This window comes from Ornithodoros turicata, chromosome 5 (assembly GCF_037126465.1).
Source record: "Ornithodoros turicata isolate Travis chromosome 5, ASM3712646v1, whole genome shotgun sequence".
Taxonomy (NCBI): Eukaryota; Metazoa; Arthropoda; class Arachnida; order Ixodida; family Argasidae; genus Ornithodoros; species Ornithodoros turicata.
In genome coordinates, this window is record NC_088205.1 from 4,903,405 (window position 1) to 4,927,714 (window position 24,310).

At 45.8% G+C, this 24,310-nt stretch overlaps 2 protein-coding genes across 4 annotated transcripts in view; one reads left to right on the forward strand and one right to left on the reverse strand.

The window, feature by feature from the left end:
* Nucleotides 1–24,310, forward strand: part of LOC135393817 (nucleobindin-2-like) — a 420,933-nt gene that overhangs the window by 119,971 nt on the left and 276,652 nt on the right. For both annotated transcript variants that reach the window (XM_064624097.1, XM_064624096.1), the window contains exon 3: nucleotides 1,010–1,085. In XM_064624097.1, coding sequence (XP_064480167.1) covers nucleotides 1,060–1,085 — 26 coding nt within the window. In that variant the 5' untranslated portion in view covers nucleotides 1,010–1,059. The remainder of the gene's footprint in view (nucleotides 1–1,009; nucleotides 1,086–24,310) is intronic.
* The window catches only part of LOC135393816 (cell adhesion molecule Dscam1-like), a 308,169-nt gene that overhangs the window by 117,761 nt on the left and 166,098 nt on the right, over nucleotides 1–24,310 (reverse strand). The gene's annotated exons all lie outside the window — the stretch shown is intronic.

A 24,310-nucleotide genomic window follows, 5' to 3' on the forward strand; every position in this document is an offset into this window, starting at 1 on the left:
CTCAGTTGTTTCTAACTTGTTGACTTGTACTGTTGGGGACACAGTTGTCTAAAATCTCCAGCCCGTGGCAGAGCAGTCCCCTATCGGCGATGTCGCGCACGAAGGGACTATACCATTACAGTCTCCGAGGTAAGGCCACGCAGCGTCACCTGTCGGGAGGGAGTGCCATCGCATTCTGAGCGTCGTCTGCTAGGGGGGAGCAGTCCAGCGCGGCCTCCCCTTGGGGAGGGTATTGGTATAGTTCCTTCGTGCGCGACATCGCCGATAGGGGATCGTTCCGCCGCGGGCTGGAGATTTTAGACAACCATGCCCCAACAGTACATAGCTAATTTAACTTCACTCTCATGTAATGTTTCACGTGTAATGGGGTAGTGTACTGCTCTCAAGCGGTGAATCACCCCATCTCATTGTCACAATTTATCTGTTGTTATCGTCCCGTTGGATGGGGTGTGTCGTGATCCTGTTTTGTGCTCCAACAAGGGTGCTAAGAAAGGCGTGCAAGAATATTAAGAGGGCGAACATTTAGATTACCGTCAACTTTAGGTGTCTGAGTTGCTTGTAACAACAACAACAACAATAACGATAAATGAATGAGAAGTGACGATGACATGGGATGTAATTGCCCGTAAGATTAGAATTTGTTACCGTTTTTTATGTGTTCGACTGATCATCATGATGCATATACTTTCTGCGGCTGATTACGGGGTACAATTCATCACATGGCACGTCAATACCAACCATTCAAAGTCCTCGTTTTAGTGCGTAACAGTCAGGGCGTTTGCGTGCCCGCATCATGTGCAACAATGCTACCTTTTGACCATCGCGAATACCCTCCTCCAGTGCAATCCTCCATTTTCACTATACACAGCACTGACGACGCGAGCTTCTCAGTTCGCTTCTTCGCCCTTTACTTTTGTTAGCCTTTCCCGTAGGGTTTTCTACGTAACTGTTACTAGAAACACTAGCACTGTGTAACTTGCCATAACGGTTGTTTCTCATTCTCTACCAGGTCTCCGCGGGGCCAACGCTGAGTTCGGGAAGGCAGAAAACGACACTCAAATGGTACTGCCATTCAACCAAACCCAGTAAGTGAACGGTTAGTATATAATCGTTTTGCAGGGGTATTTCAAGGGATGAAACTGGAAATCGGTGAACGCAATACAAAAATGGAAAAAAAAAAGAAAAAAGAAAGACTACGACGATTGGTGCACTTGAGAAACTGTAGTCTCGTTGAGTTGGTGTCGCCGTCTCTCCTTCTTTTTTAATTCCTCTCTTCTTTTCAACCGCTCTAATACGGATCGAACTTTATGGAAAACAAAAATAAAACGGGGCTTGATATCGAAAAAAAAAAAGTCTCAGTATCTGTTCCTGCTATGGTACACGAAAAATTTGTTCATCTGTTCGTTGTTATTCTATTTTATTTTTGCGTTTAAAAGCAACTTTCAATGCGACTTTCCGAAGAAGCATATCCTTTCTGTTTTCGTGTCTGCTCTAGTTGCCAAACTGCGGTTGGTGTCTGTACAGCTTTTCTGAATTCATGCGGATTATATTAGATTGGATTGCTGAGTGGTCTGGTTAAGTTGCGCTCAAGGCTCGCGAGCCTCTACAACTATATAAAACTGTATAAAATGACGTACTTTGGTCTACCCGAATGTTTAATACATACACATATTCTGCGCAAAACTAATAAAAATGTAACTATATAAAAATATCGGTGTTAACCAGTTTGTTTCCAAAGCTCAGAACCAGACATAGGAAAGTCATAGGCATGCATAGCTATGCTCTCTGGTCACCGTGTGGCAAATTATCGATCGATACAGCGCTAGCTATAAGCCGTTGCATAACTCGCTAAACAAATTAACGGAATAGCCGAGCAATTGGATACATCCTGCGTGTATTTTTCGCAGTCGTAGCCGCTTTGATCATTTAGTTATTTAAAGGGGCTAGTGCACATGACGTCACAGACAGCCTTTGAGCGCCTTTGATCCACGTGACGTGGGAAAACATGGGAATGCGTCACAGACCTCATACTGCTCACCGAATGAGGCAGCAGCTTGTGTTTTTACAATTTCCTCTCGTAATTGCGCGCGTACCGCAACAACTCACGGCATGCCCTCCGACTGTGTGACTCCGGTGCGGAAATATGGTTCCCCATGTCACGTGACCACGTATGACGTCACTGCACAAGCCTCCATCGCGCAATTTGTACCCCCCCCCGCACACACACACAACAATTCCTTGTCGATTGCGCAAGTTCCCTATGCTAATAGTGGATAAGTTAACCGTGCGACAAGTATACTAGCCGCGAAAAGTGTGACGACGACCACCAGCACGGATTCGGCATTAGCCAGGCTGACATTTCCTTTTTTTTCTTCATTTTATTAAACATAACCCCCCCCCCCCCCCCTCCCTCCGCCGCCCCCCGGTGAAGTACGAATTCATGAGTCCGGTTTTCGTCTTCGTTACGAGCCTTATGTTTCGTTTCGGTTTCAATTTTTGGCAATGGAAACAAATCGAAATAAAAACAAAAATCTCGCTCCTGTTACCGTATCCCGTAACAAACCCTGTTGCTCGTCATCACAGGGGTGACAGAAACCCGCCATTGTTGTAACTACCCTCAAGCGGGTGCTTTTGGCAAGACTGCCATCTTGTCCTGGTCGCACGTCATAGAAAACGTCATTTTGAGGTCATGTGACTTTGTTTACATGTCGTTTTGCCGAGTACCGACATATTTCCGTCGTCATAACGCCAATAGATGAACGTATATTTTTTACCAGCTCCCGTGGCATAGTGGTTAGAGTGATCGCTTTCCACGCCGAGACTGGGAGGTGGCACGGGTTCGAATCCTGTCACCGGCTGTGCTGTCTGAGGTTTTCCCTGGGTTTTCCGAAGACTTTCTAGACGAATGTCGGCACAGTTCCCCTTGAAGTCGGCCCAGGACGCATACTAACCCCCCTGTCCCCCACTCCTTCCTGCTGTCCTCTCTTCATCTGTCCACGTCTATACGCCGCTCATAGCCACAGTTGCTTCGCGGCGCTAACAAAAAAAAATGAACGTATTTTGCCAGCGTAAAGTATGCGGTGCTTCTTCCACAACATGGTAGCCCATTTCTCCTTAGTTTAAGTACATCGCATCGGATCAGTGAGTCTTAACGCCGCAGCCGTCATCGCGTCTTTGGAAGTCCTCAACAATACGTGGCCTTATATGCAAAACTCAGCGTTTTACTGCGTGTTTATCGGATAAAAATAATTACCGCGATCGAAAGACATCCAAAACGTTGCGCAGAAACAACAACCGCATTGTTTACAAACGTTTGGCCGCCGATCACGGGCGGCGCCATCTTTAAGGTCACGTGTGCCTTGACGTTTGCCGTGACGTACGACCAGGACCAGTCCAGGATACATTGCGTTCTCCCAGCACGCTTCCGTCTACGGAGCAATACATTGGATGCCACCCCTGTGCTCGTCGACCGACCTTCCAGTTGTGCGCCATTTCCTCTCCCTATACACAACTTGCATATGAAGACTAAACTAGGAAATCGACAAACGCCTCTAGAACAAGATGTACGCTTTCTCAGACGTCATGACGGTTTAAAAGTGCATCAAGCCTGAACACAAATAGTAATTGAAAGAGCTGTGCAAATCAGCAACTACACACGGACGGGGACAGGCCGTCTTGCAAGAAACAGCGAAGGCAAAATGTGAGAAAGAAAGCTAGAAGGGGAGATTTGACGGACCTCCTGAAAGGGGCTTTTGTTCTCTCTTTTCACTATCTTCCTCTCGAGTAGGAGAGTTGTAAGCGGCATTTTCGGCGGCCGAACTACGAGAAATTGGGGCTAGATGACGTTGCCTTCGAGACTAGAGTCGCCGTACCGCGGACGTGAGGTGTTTACATGCGGCGTTAATGTGCAAATACAGAAAAGGGTGGTCTTTTCGACGAAGTCCTTGCACGTCTGGGGAGATTAAGGTGCCGTAATGGCATTTGTACACCTTTCTTCGTTCGTCTGACGGAGGGCGAACAACGAAGAATGTGGTTTCTCTGTTGCTATTCTGCGCGCTCTTGCACTCGGCCAAGCTTTCTTCCATCTTCTGATGTCTTCTGCGAAGTTGATTAGCATTCCTAACTCGTTTGTTGTCGTGTGTGTCAATGCGGAGTTGGAATTCGATTTAAATGAAAAGTTGTAGGCCGGTAATGCGGTGAATTTGCTATATTCCTTATCGTTGCTTTTTCGTGAGCGTCATATTTGATTTCGTGATTGACTCCGCTCCAAACTACGTACCAAAATTACACTGATGCGTATGTGTTAGGAAAGCACCAGAACTCGCAGCTACCGGTTTTCGTCGTACTGTAAAATCTTTTAGAATTACTTACGTTTTAAGTTTGACATGTTGCTGTTTATGCGTTCTGTTCGTAGCAGTGCCGTCGTCTTTTATGTCAGTAGCGAGGTTTAGTTATCAGAAATCAGTTAGTTATCAGTTTAGTTATCAGAAAGTGTTCATGATAACTGCTCCGCAAACATGATAAGCCATAATCACTCCCTTTCTTTGGAACGAGTGACATCACATTGGTTGGTTTGGTTTGGTTTTAAGGAATAATAAAATGAAGATTAACATCACAACAATAAGCTTGGATTCGATAAGTTCTTCTATCGTATTGTTTTCCTAGAATTCTCCCTAATATCTCACTATCATGCGGCGTTGCACTTGTCGTCGTAAAACCCGTTTGTGCGAGAAACCTTTTTGTCATCTGGTCGAAGTGCTGAGACTGTAGGTATGAACCATGAGCAAGAATTCCCTCATAACAATTGCCTTAGGAATGATGCACATATGAAAGATTGCGTTAGACAGAAAGATATAAATGCGTTTTTGCTTCATTAGTAATCATGCTTTTTAAGCAGAAGCTTTTAGCGGTATTTTGGGCATAGCCACCGATTAAAAATTACCCATTACATTGTATATTTTCTCTCGAAGGGAAAAAAAACCTAACGAAAGCAAAATAAAACGACTATGTTGTTAATAGAAGCGGTCATTTTGTCTGGACGGAAAAGATAGAGAGAAGGAAACAAACGAATGAAAAAGGAAAGGAAAGAGCAGGCGTAATTAAGGGCAAACTTTGGGCGAGCTCGATGCAGAAGGTTTGCATAAAGAAATCTGGGAAAAATTGCTGCAAGATAAGCCTTCTTTTTGCTGTTGTTCTTTCAGCCGTCGTTAGACAACTGCTGATAAGCTAACATTGAAAGTAAAAATATTTGTTGCAGATGGCGAGAAGTTACACGCATTGCAAGTTTTGTGCGCTATACAGTGCTTTTCATTAGCTGTTTGCTGCCGTCGCAAATAGCATGATGAATGATGCTGAGGAAGCGTTTACCAGTCTACGTGAACAAAATAGCGCACAAATGTTGTTTTCCTTCCGAGGTTTATAATACAAAGTTCATAGGGTTAGCGTGGTGCTATGGCATGCATGTTTGTGCTGTTGCGTCCGCACACGAAAATATAATACCCATATTTCCCTCAGTAACAGGGTGCGGACTAATATGGTGTACGCATGAATGTGATACAATGTGTATGAGTGTAATAGAATATCAACAAAACGCTAGGGCTTTTTAAAAGACAACTACACTAATACGATGGACACTGTGGCGAACAAATGCACAAAACGCTTAGCTTTGTTGTTTCTTCCTGTGCAGTACGCGTATATGCGCTGTGCTAATGCATCCAATGCGAAGCCAACCACGTACACATCTGTAGCGCTTATGTGTATCTAAAGTCACTACTGATGTCGAGCCGTACAGTAGAGCTGTTTTTAAGTCATTGCACACACTCAGTTATCAATAAGCAATGAAATGAATGACTGAATAATGAAGAGCTCTAAACAGAACTCCGACCTGTCGTCGCTTCAATCTCACCATAATTCATCCTCTCATATTAACCACTGTGGGGTAGTGTCATGTGGCTACCACGGGGAAACATCCCATGTTATCATCACCTCTTCATTTATTGTTGTTGTTGACTAAATAATGACTCGTGAAAGATTGTAAGTACCTTTCCAGAAGGCTAGAGAGTATAAGTACTAGAAAATAATATAAGTACCGCGTCGAATGAGAACGTTCTCTTTTCGGAATATTGGCGGCTGACAAGCACATCTATAGGTACGGCAACTGTATATAGTCACAAGTGAACAGTGAATAATCAATCAGTCAATCAATCAGTGATAATGAGCACGCACAAAAGCTGCTTTCAGAGGGTAGGGAGAGTGAGGTAAATTTCAGACACCCAATTGGAAAAGCATACAATTCGGATACTGACATCCCTTACTAACGTGCAGCCTGTTAATTTCGTTGACCGTACTACGGCATGGCATGCGTTCGGGGTATCTTTGCTTTCGTGATAGTTCTTTGGAATGCTTTACTTTTGCGTATTGATCTTTGAAACCACCGCGAAAATGAAGATGCCGGTAAACTTTATTTAATGTTCTCTATTGAGCTTTTCTGATTCCTCTATTTTGATCTAACGAAAACACGAGACCTATATACTATTGAAAAGGGCACATTTTCTGAACCTTCGGCCCATGGTTAATAATAGCTGCAACGATGCCCCGTGCTTTACGACGCACGCTTTCTAGCTATTCACGCACTCTGTTGCAAACCAGCGGAAGCTGCTTTCTCCCGGCTACTACAAACCTCTCCGACATGGAAACGATAGGGAACTGTACATCGCACACAGGGAACGTTCGCACGTACAACGAAAGAATATTATCTTCTGTGACCAGAGCAATTATATCGCGAGAAAAAAGAAAAAAAATTGGAAGAACTGAGGGGTGGCTTGCTGCGCCTCGTTAGGTGAAAACACTCTAGCAACCGTGTTCAGCCCATTTGTCTTCCTCCGTGTTTGCTGGAGAGAACTCGTACAAAAGGATGATAAATAAGAGACGGTATAGGATGATGACGAAAATGTTCGCAGTCTCGTAATAGGGAAGCCGAGTTCTTCTCTTGCGTCGTCATGGTTACTTCGGGTTGTTGCAGGGTTGCTCCTCGCTTGTCTTTCAGTGACGCGTGGCTTGAGCTTAAGTGTGTGACGATATTGTCTATCGTTCCTGCCGGAACACAGCCAACCCTATAAGTGTCATGAGGGTACTTTCCGGAACCTGTGTATACATATCAGCGGTGCGCTTTCGGCGTATATAGTCACTCTTACAGCTCTCGATGACGATGCGTTGTCCTATGGCACACCGTCCATGTGGTGTAAGTTTCGCTTTAGACGAAAGGATATTTCGTAAAACGCCCTTTTATATGTGAAGGGAAGTGCCTCAGGCCCCTTTATTTCGAACGGAGACTGTCCCTCTGTTCGAAATATCGGCGGCGGTCGTCCTGAGGTACTTCCTTCACATTTCCTTGCCGTTTCGCTGTATGTTCTACCTTTCTACCCTTTTATATGGTGTGTTCTATGTGAAGCACTACTTCAAAGGCGAGTATCGGTATAGCAGACTTCACCGGCAATCAGGGACGTGCGGGTTCGAGTACCGCCACCGGCAATGCTCTCTATTATACCCCTGTTACATGGGCAATCTCCAATGATCATTGGAACCGACGGCCCTTCGATATGCGCGTAGCGCGACCAAGCGTGTTATGTGTCAACTTGGCAGGGAGCATTGGATCCAATGTTCTTTGAGAAGTTGACACGTTACACGCTTGGTAGTGCCACGCACATGCGCAGTGGTCATTGGTTTCAATCATCATTGAAACCAACTATAATTGAATATGCACGCCGCGCCACCAGCAAACGTGTAATGTTTCAACAACAACAACAACCACAGACAACTTAATGGTGATGACTGGGGAACTTCGCTACATGAGGAGCAGGCCACTACTCCAAGGTACAATGGACAGGATGAGATGTGTCCTGATGACGAGATTATGAATACGCTGAATAGGGGCGATAGTCAGTGAGAGAACATCGAAAGAGCGCTGGGCAAAAACAGAACACACAGAGACACGCACACAGGTAAGCGGGCACACCATAGGGTAAAGAGAGGAGACCAGTGTGTGTCAACTTGGCAGACAGCATTGGATAATGGAAGCCAACGGCCGTTGAACATGTCCGTAGGAGACTGACAAGTTACACGCATGCTCAATGGCCGTTGAACGTGCGCCCAGCGCCACCAAACGTGTAACGTGTCATCTCCTCGGAGAGCACCAGCAACAGGGCAACGGACACCGCTCTGTCTGACGAGGGAGGTTGTAAGGATCTTCGAACCCCCATCTACCAGCTCCCGTTGCATAGTGGATAAGATGCCGGCACTGGGAGGTGACACGGGTTCGAATCCTGTCACCGGCTGTGCTGTCTCAGGTTTTCCCTGGGTTTTCCGAAGACTTTCCAGACGAATGTCGGCACAGTTTCCCCTGAAGTCGGCCCAGGACGCATACTAACCCCCTGTCCCCCACTCCTTCCTGCTGTCCTCTCTCCATCTGTCCACATCTGTACACCGCTCATAGCCACAGTTGCTTCGCGGCGCTAACGCTGAATTTAAAAAAAAAACTTCTGTTCAATACGGAGTGGAAGATATTTCGTACCAACCCGTTTATCCGGTCGACGGGGTCAATAATACCGTGGTCGAGTTTTGTATTCAAAATTTACAAAGGGCAAACTTGGATTTCTAGGGCAGCTTTGTGTCTTTGACCGTGCGCATTATTCGCGACGACGAAATAACATAGGACCCGCTTGGCGGCACTTCGGGCATGTTCGATGGTCATTGGTTTCAACAATCCTTCAAAAGCCGCAGGTGTGACACAGGTAGGAATTGCCCGGAATTTCCGTATAAAAGTACTATAAATGTCGATATGGTTTTCTGACACGTCATTACAGCATAATGTTAAGCGCTACGAAACTTCAAATCCGATTCAGTAGTACGGAAAATAATCGTAAACAAGATGGTGATAAGAATTAGAAGAAATTAGAAAAGAGAAGCCGGGACAAAAGGGGACGAGGTCGGACTGGTTACCGCAACACGCCTACATTAGAGTGACTAAGGAAATGTAGGTGTACTGGGATAGCCAGTCAAATGTGATCGTGCAGTTCCTGTCTCGTATAACCTCCACGGCACGCACCAAATACGTCGAATAATATGGATTTTGTCATCTATTTCACGTCGAAAACGACAGGCGTAAACTCGAAACTGGGTATTGAACATGGCATCCGAACCTTACGTCGATCCTACAGAAGCAGGAGACGTACAGAGGCGCGTATATAGGGTGCGTGGGTCGGGATATCCTAACCCCCCCCACACACACACACACACACTCAATTTTCATCGTTACATGGCGTTTCAATTGGACTTAAGTAGTGTGGTTGGATGTTGTTCAAGGCAGGCCTCCTCCCCTCAGAAAAGTTCTGGATCCGCCCCTGGACGTAAACACTGAGCTGGCCATGAATGTTTCATATAAAGTGTATGCCGTTTCGTGCTTGATCGTCAGGATGCAATCCATAACGGCACGTTCCTTGTGGTAGCCCTTTGCGAGGAAAACGTCGGACGACATTAACTATGCTGCATCTAGAGTTAATAACCTCAAATTATGTTGCAAGCTGAAAGTTTAGTCCTATTCTCGTGACATCAATATTTTAGTATTGACCCAAGCAGCACAATGTACTGAAGGTCGAGTGCGATGGGGGTGGATGGGTAGGTAAATGGCCTTGAACAGACTCGTGAAACTAAGGAACATCGATAAGACACGTACCGTCCACCCCTATTGCACTTGAGTTTCGGTACATTGCGCTGCTTGGGGACTAACTCGACAGAAGGTCATGGTCTCCTTGAGTATAAATGAGGCAGCAAAAGATAACAGCTTCTATTCGTTCGATGTGAGTGATTATTTCAATTTGGCTCGTTTTTCGGTAGGTTGTTCTGTTTGGGATTTGTTCCGCTGATTTGTAATCTAATTTCATTTCGCTATCCGTGGAGCTCACACGAATCCCCTTCTCCCTTCTCTCTCCTCCCAGAGATTTGTTGTTTGCCGTCGACTTTTTTACACCTTGGTATGCAGACTGATACAAAAAATACACCGCCAATAAATACACACGCACACACCTGCTTCCAATTTTAATCTCCATTCTTGAAATTAAACTTCGGTTAATCTTGCGGCGGTTCTGGAAGTATGGCGGAGCGTTTGGCCACTTCACTTAATAAGGGGGACTGTATGTGTTTCGGAACGAGTTTCGTAGCCGTCAATAGATGAGGGCATCCACAGACCTGGCATCAAAGCAAACCACGGGGATACTTCAAGTAAGCGGTAATGGTTGGGAGCCCGCTGCTTGAGACAAAATACCCCGTCAACAAAATCGTAATTCGAAGCAGTCACAGAGCTGGCAGCTTTTAGTGCTGTGTAGTGTCTGCCTCGACATTGGTGTAATTTTTCTGTGAGGCCAACAATGGCAAACTGTCGCCATCACCACCACCACCACCCACCCACACTCCGCACCAAAAAAACGTGTTAAGGTAACAGTGCGACATCGATCCGTATACCGTATGATACTTCAGTGAATACAATTTCTCATCCCCAAGTGTAGCACAGATCATTAGCAAAGGAATACTTTCCTCTGAGTGATTAGGTGCTCCTCCACGGAAAAGCAGTCCAGCAACACTGGGCTTCACCTCACCCGGTATTCCTCGCGTACGGCTTTCTGTAGGTTTTGCTTTTACCGCTGGCGATTTTTTTTTTTTTAGAACGAAATCGAGGAAAGCAGATGGCTGGTCATTCGTGTGGCACGAAGAAGTTACAAAGCGCGTGCCCGAAAAACAGCCGTGGCCCCCACGAGACTACCGGTGACGTCATGCATGGTACAGGAGATAGGAGAGGGAACCCTCAGAGGTTTTGTTTTCGTTTTGAGCTTCCGAGCTCTTAAGGAACCATTCAGCGCCCCGTTTGTTGTTTCTTTCGGCGTGTCGTTCCCAGCGGTTATCCTTTATAATGCATCTAGATTAGATTAAGCTAGAGTATAGATGAGAAAGGCAAAATGCGGATTGTTAGAGCCAACCAACTGACTTCGCTTTCACATTGCTTGCGTTCGTCGTCTTAGTGCAATTTGTGGGCAATGCAGTTCGTCGACGCCTTCACGTATTCACGTGCGTTCTCCCTCTATAAGACCGGTGTACACCACCACCACTATCTCAACATCTTCTAGCAGGTATTAACATTTTATGTTCTCCTTCTTGCAATCTATAGAGCAAAAACGACAAAAGTAGAACGAAACCAGAGCATGGTAATACGTTACACCAGCGCGTCTGACACGCGCCGCACGTCTGAAAGTGAATATTATAATATTCAGCGTGGAGTATGTGGGTGGAGATCTCCAAGATGCCTATATGCATCATCGTAAGTGCTTCAACTTGGAAAGGCAGGTTCTTTATCTTTGCACTTTGATACTTTTTCTATTGACTGGCGCTTTTTCCATCGCCATTTGCATCGTAACCTGGAAGTCTCTTGCGACCCATAAAGGTTTATCACGTAGCCTGCTTACATAATGCATATATGCCTCTCCATCTCTCAACGTCGGTAAGCTCCTAAAAGGAACGTGCAGGTATACAAGAAAACAATCGCTAAGTTTACGTTCAATAAACATGACTGGGGCGCAATGAATATTCTAGAATACCGTACGCTTGTTGACACCCGTTTAGAGGTCTGGAAGCGATGGATTTTCATTTCCCAAGGCTGGTCCCAGTGCATCCATACAGCCTAGAGCTGAGGTGTATATTTAAATAAATAACGTCGTTGCCCAGCGGGCCTTCCACTTTCGTTTCATTTTTTTGCAGTTCTCCTCTATCGTTTTCCTTATTTAGAAATGCGTAGTATGTAGCTCGATTGAGATATAATTTTTATAAAGAAAAATATGTAATTTGTTTATCGAAAAAAACGTGACATTGTTTGCTCCCTGACGATGGAAACTTCAACCACTTTATCGGAAATATTAGACTTTTGCATGCTATCTAGTCACCAATTAAGTGGCAAATTTCTTCCCTCGCCGCTGTTTCTGGGGCATTGCGTTTTCTTTTTTCTGCTTCTCAGCTGCTTTATGTTATATAGTGTTTCCGCGTGAGTATGAAATCTTCGACCGACTGGAGGACTGGCAATTCGGTACAGCAAAGCTTAAAAATCCCTAAAACACCACGCATGTATCCAAGGTTTCCAAAGCATGACGCACAGGGGGTATATCTTTAGTAGAACAGAGAGAGAAGGACGAGAAGGAGAGGTCAGCCAAACGGTGTGTCAACTTGCTATTCCGAAAAAAAAAAAAGAGTCAACACAATGACTCACAATTACTACAGCGTACCGCATATACCGTTACACGGCTACATCTTACTCACTTTTTCATTCTACGTGGTCAAGTGTACCACTAATATGTACGATTCGGATGGTGTATTCCGTCTGACCCGATTTCGTGTCAAGTGAAGCCTGGTCGATTTGGTTTGGTGACAGAAAAAATACGATGGAAAGTGTGGCGGAAGTGAGGGACTTAACGCTACAGACATTCAAAGTGGTACACAATATGGCTGACCGCGCTTTGCTACCTGATTCTTCCCCCAGCTGCGGTGCTTCCAATATTTAACTTAGCCAGTGCTGCTGAGCATGACATAGCATAACTGAGCATAACGACGGCAACTCTGAAAAGTAACATGACACAACAACATTAGCAAAGTGCATTCATTCGTTCGGAAATAATTTCTGAGTTTCGGTTATATTCTTTCGAACTTCAGAACGTTTTGCATAACCACAGGAAGAAATTAACCTTATTGTTTCTGTAATCCTGTGATTGGATCAAGGGATCCTTGAGTGTTATACACAAGCATGCAACGCACTTTAGTCCATATCGTGCGTAATCTTACGTCGTTATTAAGACACATACATTTCTTTCTTTAAAGTAACGAACCAATTTGAAGCAATGTTGCTACCTGTACCTTACACGTTTCATCCTCGCAATATATGTCCTTTGTAAGTCAATGGCGCGGTTCGCATTCTTCTACAACCCTACTCCCAAGTCCAATACAATCTCATGGTGTCCTAGATATGTGGTGTCCTAGACTCCGAGCTGGAGCGGGGCAGACCGCATCTCACTCCGGCTCCGAGCCGGAGGTCTCGTGCAGAAGCCGAGCGCGGCAGGTTCGAGCAAAGTATTGGAGAGGGAATGTTAACTCACGGCTCTTCCGGTGTTTCCCTCGTAGTCAGAACAACGACGACGCAAAATGCGGAACACGGCATGCGTGGCGGAACAGAAACACAAAAACACTCCTCAGCGGAAGCTGCCGCAGTCGCATGACCGGAACCCAACAAGATTTCGCAACCGCTCCTACGGCGTTGGTCAGAGCACTCTAGAGCACTCCGGGCTGGAGGAAAGAGCTCCAAATGAACCAGTCGAATCAGGGCCGGCGTCTACTTTTTGGTCCTCGGGGGGGGGGGGGGCACATTCCAAAATCCCCCCCCCCGCCCTGCCCGTACCACACAACTTCTTTGGCCGTGCGATCCATGGGTGATCCTTAACCACATGACGCCCCGAAACGAAACACGGCACAACGGAATGAAACAAGCGTACAGTAGGCATCCATGGAACCTTTGATATATTATATTCTCTTGAAAAGATAGGCTCGTACACAACGTGTTAATAAATGCCTCGCAAAGACCACACTTGTGACCGGCTAACAAGGTAACAGAGCTTTACAGACGAGAGACGACTGTCATTGGTGTGTTGGACGCCAAACACCGTGAAATCCCAGCCATCCGTCAGTCATCTTTGAGCCCCCTCGGCGGACGTCTGGGGAGCAATTGCCGCCCTCCCCCAGTAGACGCCGGCCCTGAGTCGAATGCAGTAAGAGTGCTCTGTTTCGACCAGTCGCAGACGAAACATCGCTCCAGAACGCTCTAGGGCGATCGGAAGCAGCCAGTCGAAGACACGATCAGTGTCCAAGGTACAGATACACGGAAAGACACCATACTGATGATACCATTGTATTGGTTTGGTTTGGTGTAAAAAGGATAATGCGGTGGTCATGAAGAGAGCCGGCTACTCCAGTTCAGTTAAATACCCAGTAAAGTAAATAAAATGATAGTTGAGAAGTGAAGATAAAAAAGGAAACAACGGTCGGCAACAACAACAATAAATGATGACGATGAGATGGGGTGTTTCATCGCGGTGCTGCGGTACCCTACTCCATTGCACGTAATCATTATGTGAAGATGATGAAGGAATGATGAAAATACGAGAAAGAATTAAAGGCGTCTGGAGCAATCCAGTGGACGACAGGAAATCCATGGACAGGTGAAGAACCCGACGATGGAGCACATGATCTTCATGGGGCGCCAATGAGTGCAGCTAAATCGAGCGGCCTCTCGCTGATACGGGCAGGCCCATCAGACAATATCACAACAGTCGCGTGTCGCATGTTTGTCACAGCGAAAGCACAGTCACAGCACATCCACCAACTTAGTGTATGTAAAAAAAAAAAAAAGAAACTGCACGAACGCCTGCAAGGCTTCGAATGGATTGCTCGAGGGCCCCGGCCCTTCTCTGCATCAAGAGGACGTCTGTTCAGTCTGCGGTGGCCTGGCACAGGTGGCGTGGAGGGAGAGAGATACATGATGACGATACTATGGGGATGACTTCCGCTGGAGCTGGTAGGGATGGCGTGGAGTTGCTGTCGCTGCTATTGAGGAACGCCGACAGGACTCTAAAACATGCACAGTGTCCACACCTGCGGCAATTGGGAGAGTCAACCTTCCTATAAACCTGGGTAGCAGGCTCCCGCTATGGGGCAACGTTTCACTGTACTTCACTCGGTATAGAGTGGGCAGAATGAAGAAATGAGCACCTCTGGCTCGAAGCCAGGTGAAAAGAACATAGTAGGGTGGAAAAAAAAAAACTATCGAAATGTGGCTCTACACCATAACATTCGTTGAGTAGTCCTTTGTGCCCACATTGTGATGTTAGGTCTCACTTCTTTCAGCACGTTAAGCGCACGTCACACGTGCACCCAGTGAAAGCAGTGTCACAAACTACCAGGTTCCTTTGCACGCAGCCAATGACGGCATGTCCCACGTGCCCCAGAGAATGTCTGCTCCACCGGGTCCGTCTTTTCGCTTCGCTGGTTCATTCCTCGCAGAGAAAGTTCTTCCCACATTCCTGACGTGTTTTTCCGTGCTCGTGCAGAAGTACACTATTTAGCTGCATGCCAGCCTCGGAGCATTTGTTGGCTGGTAATTCGGCATTATTTTATCTATCCATGGATGGGGGGAATGCCATGTGACATTCTCTTGCCTGCTACGGCGAGCGCCGTTTTTGTTTCTACAAGAAACTGAAGGTGGCTTTCTGATGCCCTCCTGCTTACGTTGGGAATTGCCGTTAATAATTAACTTTAGTTTATATAATATATGTGCTGAAAGAAATGGATTCGGGCGACCGGGCGATGAAATAGGTACTAGAAAAAACGAGAGGCAGACAACGAAGGTACGGGAAGTAAGAAAAAGTGGGGAATGTTATTTACATACATGTGAAAAGTTAAAGGGGCCCTAAAATGCAAAAACTTCAAAATCACGTTCCACGTTATGTTAGTTTCGTACTTGTTATCATAATTCAAAACTTCGATTTTGTTACCAAGCTACACTCCTTGTTTCTGCGCTATAAGCAGTGAACGTAGTCTCAGCTCGTGGATCGGCGTTGTTATTCCATGCCGCGCGTGCCACGCTGTAGAGAAGTCCTATGGCGTGTTTTAAATTTATTGTCTATTATTTCTTTACTGTTGTATTGTTTGTGAGGTGCACCATTGGGAGGCCATTCTGCCGTTCATGGGCACCTGAAAATATGGATAAGCTAAAACCAATCAATCAATCAATAAATAACGGGACGTGTTGGATAAGAGGAGGAAGTAGGTTAAATTTAAAACTAAGTGGAAGTCCGCCATTGTATGTTCTCCAAGGTAAAACTTTGGGGTTGAGTCGACTTCAGAAATTCGCACTCTGAAACTCAACTAGAGAGGGTTCAAATCGCCTTAAGGCAGTTTAGCTTTGATTGCACTTCAGGAGACGGAGATACAAAAGAGACCCGGTCAAGTCGAAGCTCGATCTCTTCTAATTAGTTTAAATCCAACGCCGCGCTTCCAACCTTGAGCGTTCCGTTACGGGTGCCTCGTGTATTTAAGTCCTCTCTAACACGAGATTATAAGAGCCCGGGTGAAACAGGGCTCGACAGGATATCTCCTCTGGGATGGAGGAAAGCCCTAAAGCGCCACTGGAAATCTGCAAACAGTTTACCATGAGTGAGCCTCTCGTGTTCCATTTGCGGGGTTCAAACAGACCCGGTTTCAAAGTAACGTTACTTCTGAATTTCACGTCGTTTACTTCATTGTACATTCAACTGCAGCTGCAAGAAAAATGTTTTTCGCACATAATTTTTCGGAAAGTTGCATGCGGTATAATCAGAATAACACTAATATATTGACAAGTTGTAATGATATGGATAAGTACAGAGAATAGCTTGTATTTTTTCATATTTTTCTCGCATGTCCAATCCAATAGATCGTATTTGATTGAAAAGGGGCAAAGGTGGTGATTAGTTTAGAAGGAACAATACAAACTGAAAAGATGCTGGACAGTATGAACGACAAGTGTGTGTGTCTTTTTGTTATTTCTTCTTCTTTCTTATGTTCTTTTTCTTTCTTTGTTTAGGGAATAGCAAGCCCGCGTGCTGCATGGCTAACCTTTCCCCTTTCATTTTTTCTTTTTTTTTCTGCCAATAAATCCCCCCCCCCCCCAACCCGGTGGTTTCACTCTTCTTCTTCATTTTTGTATTCGGGCACGCCCTATTCTTCGAATAAACCACGCTCTGCTAATATTATGGGCTCAGACTAGCTGCTCAAGTTACCTCGTCGACGGAATCAGTCAATTTCGCAAGCTTCATATCTGCAAGGCAACCACGGCGAAAGAAATGTGGGAAGCACTACGGAAGCTTCATGAAAGAACAATCATGAGCAACAAGTTGTACAGCTTGGGACAAAAGTTACGGAACACCGGGGTGTCGCATTTCTCCATTGGAGCGACGCCCTAGCGGCAAACAGGAGCGGACACACTGGGAAATGGATAGAATAGCTGGTCACCCGTTTCTTATTCGGTCTCTTTTTGATATCTAGCAAGGGGTCGCTCCGAAATTACGCCACGGCCTTGTTCCAAGCTGTAACTTTCGCGGAAACTTCATGACTGATAGGAAATTCGGAACGTCGTTCCGAAAGCCTCGTCCGGAATTCATTATTGCAAACTGGATTCGCAAAATGTTGTACTCGGAGCGTTCACGTAGTGATCTCACAAATTTAATGGTTCGAAAATCGCGCTCATATCACACTATTCCTTATCACATCTCCTTCGCCAGCCCACCTGAGATTCCTAGCTGTGTTCAGCGCGAAAAGGCTCTGCATAACGCAACGCAACGACGAACAGAACGGAAGCACTGCACATTGATGACAGCACAACTCCGGTGCACAATTTCAGCGCAAGTAATGGGAGACCACCGTTGCGCTGCAAGCTTCGTGGAATAGTCGTACGCAATGCGTCGCAGAAAAAAAGGGGAAAAAAAAGTCAAGTAGCTTCGTTTAACAGACTCCACAATGCGCTCGTCAAAGCCTCTTCAAACGCATGCAAGCTTTCGCCGAAATGTGCGTGAGTCCAAAATTCGATCCCACATCGTTTCAAGCAGTCTGTATATACTCTCGTCCCTTAATCCCTCTTTACTTCAGTTGACGGTCTTTTGTGCTCCGTAATTACTTCCCTGATGCAACAGAACTCCTTCCTCACTCCACTATGGGCACCGTTGCGAGATTATGTGGTGTCAAGCTACCGCGGTTAGACCTAAACAGAGGAGGAAATCCTCGCCGCGTGGCGTTGTTGAAAATGTAGTCAGGGGTACTGTGTCACAACGTGATGCTAACTGGTACCGCGCAACAGTATTTCTTAATTCAATTTTTCGTTGTGACAATACCTGCAGGGCCCCAGTGGAACGTGTGAGGGGCAGTTTACGCACTATTATTTATGGCACATTATCACACGCGTAAATAATATTCAACAATGATATGACCGCAAGCGATATGATTGAACACAAGCACGATATCTCCTACACGTGATAGACAAAGTTAATCGTAATCTAACCAATCTTTCCTCGTTTTTTTTTTTTCAATAAACATATCCCCCCCTTAATCGTAATCAGTGCACGAACAAATGTGATGCAATAATACGAATGAACGTCTCATGTTATGCATAATAAACGAGGAAATGTAACGACGGGATGTAACGCCCCATTCATAACCTCAGGGCCACAACATTCTTGTAGCCCTGAACAACAACAGCAGCAGCAGCGGCAACAACAGTGTCGTCGCTCTTGTTGTTGTAATGACGATTAATGAGTTTAGTGAGGTGGTGATGGTGGCCGAAGTCATGCTGAAGAATTGGGAGGTTATGGGTTCGAATCCTACCTGCTGTGCTGTCTGAGGTTTTCCCTGGGTTTTCCGCATGACTTTCCAGACGAATGTCGGCAGAGTTCGCCCCCTGAAGTAGGCCCATGACGCCTACTAACCCCCACTTCTTCCTGCTGTCCTCTCTCCATCTATCCACGTCTGTACGCAGCTCATAGCCACAGTTGCTTCGCGGCGCTAACACGAATTAAAAAAAAGAAAACGTGATCGTCTGTGGTGAGTAATGATGGTGGGAGAGCATTTCATTCTGCATATGTCACGAGGTAAGTCGGTAACATAATTAATGGGTCGGTCATAATTAAAGGGTTGTAATATAAAGGGGTAATGTAATCGTGGAGACACATATGAAGCGGGTGTACGGAATTACAATTTAAAGCATAAACGCATTCTAAAACGCTCGCGAAAAAGTATCGTTGCGTATAATTAAATTTTCTCGTCATCCGTAACCAAACACATCCGGCCATATAGTTTTTTTTTTTTTTCAAAAAGGGGCACCGCCCTAAAAAAATACTTGTAATTTACTAAAACTCGTTACAAGACACGTTTCTGCATTTTAATGTGTCCTCTGTCTTACCTCCCACTCAAAAGTTCCTGCAGGCTGTAATCTGCAGCGGGAACCACTTAGAATATCAGATTGTGTCATCAATTCATACAATCCCATTGTTACTTTTAGAAAGCGGCTTGCATTATATATATTTATTTATTTACTGGCCACGAGTACGGGTCTGTGCGGCTGTTAAATTATTCTCTTTTAGTTTCTTACTAGATGACCTCTTTCTCTCTCTCTCTCTCTCTCTCTCTCTCTCTCTCTCTCTCTCTAATATCAGCTTTACCTTTCCTTTCGTAATCTACGTATCCGGGACGCATAAGCAACCAGACACACACACACACACACCACAATAAATCTCGAGTCCGCGCGCCCGTGTTTCTGCTCAGATTACTCTGCCAGTACTTCTGGAAAGGTTCCCATCGCAGATAACCGATATGTTGGAAGCATAATTGAAACTGTTTTTGCGGACTTTCATCCTTTGTCCTTTCTTTACGTTTCGCTGCTGTAGTGCACTGTTTCCGTTTTTTCCTGAACAGTATCCTCTGAGACACGCCGCAAAGCAAAAAAAAAAAAAAGAAAAAGAAAAACATTCTGATCCCTTCGGAAATCTACCAGATTCGCGTCCTGTTGTGCGGAACACTGTTTTCTACAGTCGGCGGGGTTCAATTTTGAGGATGGATCTGAGGACATTTCTCCATCTCGCCACGCACGCAGAAAGATGTATCACTAGATTTGGTTCTTGAATTTTTCTTTTCTCCATTTTGTTCGCGCGCTTTGATGGGATATCGAGGGGACTGAGGATCAGGACTGCGCACGAGAATATCATGTGGCTGTGTCCGTATATACGACAGGCAGTATGCAATACGTTTCTTTTTTTTTTCTTTTTTTCTGTAAAAGCACATCCGCCACCGCAAAGACGCTCACTGTATAGGGGGGGGGGGGGGATATGTTTATTGAGAAAAAAAAAACAAGGAAAGGTTAGTCAGGCAAAGGCCGACTTGCTATTCCTTTCGTAAAGAGGAGCGGAAAAGGAAAGGGGACGAAAAGATAGGAAGGAAACGAAAAAGGGAAAGAAGGCGGGAAGAAAGAAAACGAAAAAAAAACGAAAGAAAGAAAGCGAAAAAAAAGGGAGAAAACGAAATAGAGGAAAGAAAACGAAAAAATAGAGAGAAAACGAAAAAATAGAGAGAAAACGAAAAAAAAAAGAAAGAAAACGAAAAAAAGGAAAGAAACGAAAAGAAAGGGGAAAGAAACGAAAAAGAGGAAAGAAAACGAAAAAGGAAAAAAAGGAAAGAAACGAAAAAAAAAAGAAAGAAACGAAAAAGAAGGAAAGAAAACGGAATACACACACACATACACACAGACAGATACACAAAAGGGCCTTAGAGGCTGGTTGAGAGACCGGTTGCACGGAGAAAGCTCAAGAGGGCAGTCGTAACTGCCCCCTGGTTGTGCAGGACCGGGCCGAGCAGGGTGGCCAAAGAGACGTTAGGGTAGCCAAGTTGTCGCAAGTGGCGTTGGAGGACGAGTCTTTCTGGGAGGTACCGGTTACAGGATAGGAGGTAGTGCTCGATGTCGGCTTCCACATAACAAGTTGTGCAATCGGGGGAGTTCGTCTGGCGCACTGTATAGGGTAGGTAAGCTTCGATATGTGGAGGTTCTCAGATGGTATGCCGGCTGCCATTACCTTGTATCGTCAATGCAAAGTAAGCGCACATATTTACCCTTGTGAATACGTGGAAGTGGCACCACCGTAGTATCAACGGCTCCGCGCCGCAAGTAATGGTGTATCTCGTCTGTTGTTTGTCACCCGTTTTTGCAGAAGGTTCTTGACGTGCTTCCATGTACGACGACCTTTTTCGGCCTTTTACCATGCCAAATTATATGTAGCTTTGTAAATACCCCTCAACGTTATTGAACGTTTTGAGTTGCCTGGTACTCCGGATAACGTACTTTTATGGCAGTCTGGCGGAAGATGATATCCTGGCGTTAGCCAAGGCCTGACCACCTTCCTTCCAGGCTTGGCGACCGAAGGTATCTCCCGACTCCCGTCTCACAAAATGGATATTAAGAGCTGAGCTTCCTACGTTCCCCTAGGGCGTCACTATATACAGGGTGTGTGCAGAAAAACATGACCGGCATTTTTACATGTAACTCGTTGTCTACTTAGCCGAGGAACTTCTGGTGGCGCACGACGGCGTATTTATGCGTGCGAAAGCTACAAAAAATCCTGGAAGCCATACTCAGTGTTAAACAATAAACAGAGCGCGAAAACATGGGCTTCCATGCATTAGAATAGGGCGGTCATGACAGTGCATGGTAGTGCATTTCCGTCTCAGGAGAGTTATGTGCAGGCACCGCTAGGGGTACTGCTGATGAGCATCCATGTGGGACATCGTTTCGATTTATGCACCGATAGCTACCCTAGCGGTACTTGAACACAACTCTCCTACGTCCACCGTGTTGCCCTTTCACATACACCCTGTTGTCCACCATGTTGCCCTATTCTGATGCACGGAAGCCGACGTTTTCGTGGTTCCGTTTATTTTTTAAGCTGAGTATGGCTTCCACAATTTTTCTGCAGATTTCGCACGCATAAATGCGCCATCGTGCGCCACCGGAAGTTCGTTAGTTAGGTAGGCAACAACCTATGTGCCTAAATGCAGGTCATGTTTTTCTGCACACACCCTGTATACAGTATGCGTCACGTAAGACCGACCAGAATTTTTATTTAAAAAAACTATGAGAGCAGCGTAGATGTTGTTTTTGCAGTTGAGTTGTTACGCAGTTGGCCAGGCAGATGTCCTCTCGAAGAAAGTATGCAAATACAAGATGATTAATTACCGAATATTAATGAGACTGTCATAGTTGCAAGCCATTTCCAACGGCCTTCTATGCCCCTTACTCTCTGGAGAGGAGACAGAAGATCCCTCCTCAGGCATTTGTCCGATTCCTGGTCTACCCTACAGTGGCAGCACGACATTCCAACTGGGTCATCTTTGGGAAGTGTAGACCCAACGCTGTCATACCGGCTGTCTGCAAAGCTTCCTCGTCCCCTGAAGTCGCTCACCCACAGGCTACGTCTGAATGTGGCCTTCACTCCGTCCTATCGATAACAGCTAGGCTGTGAGGCTAGCCCTATGTGCAACGAGTGTGGTGTACTTGCCAACGTAGAACACATACTCCTCCGCTGTCGGACCTATATCAACGAGGGGCGTACACTGCAGTCACAGCTTGCCACCCTTGGCTGCCGCCCCTTCAACTTGTCGAGCATCCTCGGCCCTTGCGACACCGCGGCCCACTCCAGGGCGCCCTTACGTCATGTAGTTGGCGTTTTTGAGGCGAACGGTCTAAAGGACTCATTGTGACCCCAACTGCGCTCTCGGACATTCCCACCATCACGATCGCGTTCAGCATCGCCATCGCCGCTCCGATCATTCCCGTCATCATCGTCATCACTCATCATTGTCACCACTCATATTAGACCCCCTAGCTATGGGGTAGCGTTCCACTCCTAGAGTGGAAAACATCCCCACTTCATCATCAGAATATAACTGTTGTTGTTGTTGCAAGCCATATAACGTTTAACAAATCCTGAAGCACGCACGAGCGTTAAAATATCCATCTCCCAATTTGGATATGCAAATGAGGCGGAACCGAAACTGCGGCCACCGGGAACGCGGGGAGTACAGCGCTCATTTTACGTCAGAGGGTCACGTGATTTAGAGCGCTTGAGCTGATTGGAGTAGGCGCCGCTCAGCTGACCAGATAAACCGCTTTCTGGTCCAGATAAGCCTCCGTCGGCGAGGGCCGACGCGCTCCTCAGGCACGCTTGTTCGGTTTCGGCTCATTTGCATCTCAAAATTCGCGGATGGATATTTCAGCGCACGTGCGTGTTTCAGGTTTTTCTGAACGTGGAATGGTGTTCAAAGGAGGATAGTCTGTCTGCTATCTCGCTCTTGTCCGAAATTAAATATGTAATTAATGAATTTCTGGTAATTAGTCATCTGGAAGTTGCATATTCTTTTCCAGAGTACGTCCGCCTGGCCGTAGAACTCAACTGCAAAAACAACACGTATGCTGCTCTCATAGCTTTGTTACAAGAATTCTGGTCAGTCTTACATGACGTACCCTGTATATATAATAATCTGAGAGAGAAAAGATGAGAATGATAGCTATTAATATGTAGAAGGGGCCCTCGATGTCCACAAGAAATTTCACCAGCGCTTCGTTGACTCGTCTTAGACTCGACCTCAGAGCAACCGTTCGGTCCCCCAGCAGCTTCAAGTCCGACTGACGAGGGTCTGGTTTGTCCAGAACAGCACGAAGACAGACGTCGATGCGAAATATATCGAGAGATGCAAAGGAAGACGTATTCTGTGTCAACAACTGGGCGAATTCAGATATTGTCTATTCTATGTTTTTCTTAAACAATGTGTTGCAAATGATCAACTTGCACGAGAAAGTGCTGCGAAGGGAAACCTCAACAAACAGCAGCTGCGCCTTACCAGGATTGTTTTTCATAACCTCGGGGTGGTCTTTACACAGGTCCTTATTTATAACACCCCGTGACACGCGGCAAACAAGCGTGTCGTATCCAATAACTAATATAGAAGTTGAAGCGCTCGATATAAAAGGCCGGAGACGGATCTTCCTGGTATTGCCTGGAGGCGGAAGTATATTACTGCGTCCCGGTGATATTCTCCCGAAGTCACATATATCCAGTTATTGCTGCGCGCAACACACACTGCGCGTACGCTAACGTCGATAAAAGAAAAAGAAAAACGCTGGAATGTAACCGTATATTCTGATTACCAAAGGAGCATTTCTTGTTGCTCAAATTTCCTGCCACGTGTTCTAATCCATATTTCAGTGAGAAATGCAAGGTGAGCATGCTGAGAGGTGTCGCGACACCCTTCAGTCTTCAGTGGGATTCCTCAGACGTTTTACAGCGTCGCGATGGATTGGTTAGCCCGCGTGGAATACGTATGTCTTGACTGGTAGATTTCATAGATTTATTTGGCTTAAAAGGGTAATAAGATGCAAAGATTTCCCATCGCGGAATGAAAGACCTGACCATCGTTACATTGACATCAACACAACCCTACCCCACCATACCCTACCCCATTATGTGAAGATGATGAAGGAAGAAAGAAAACACAAGAAAGAACTAAAGCGTCTGGAGAGCAATCTAGTGGAAGACAGGAAGTTCATGAACAGGTCAAGAACCCGGAGATGGAGCACAGGATCTTCATAGGGGCCAAT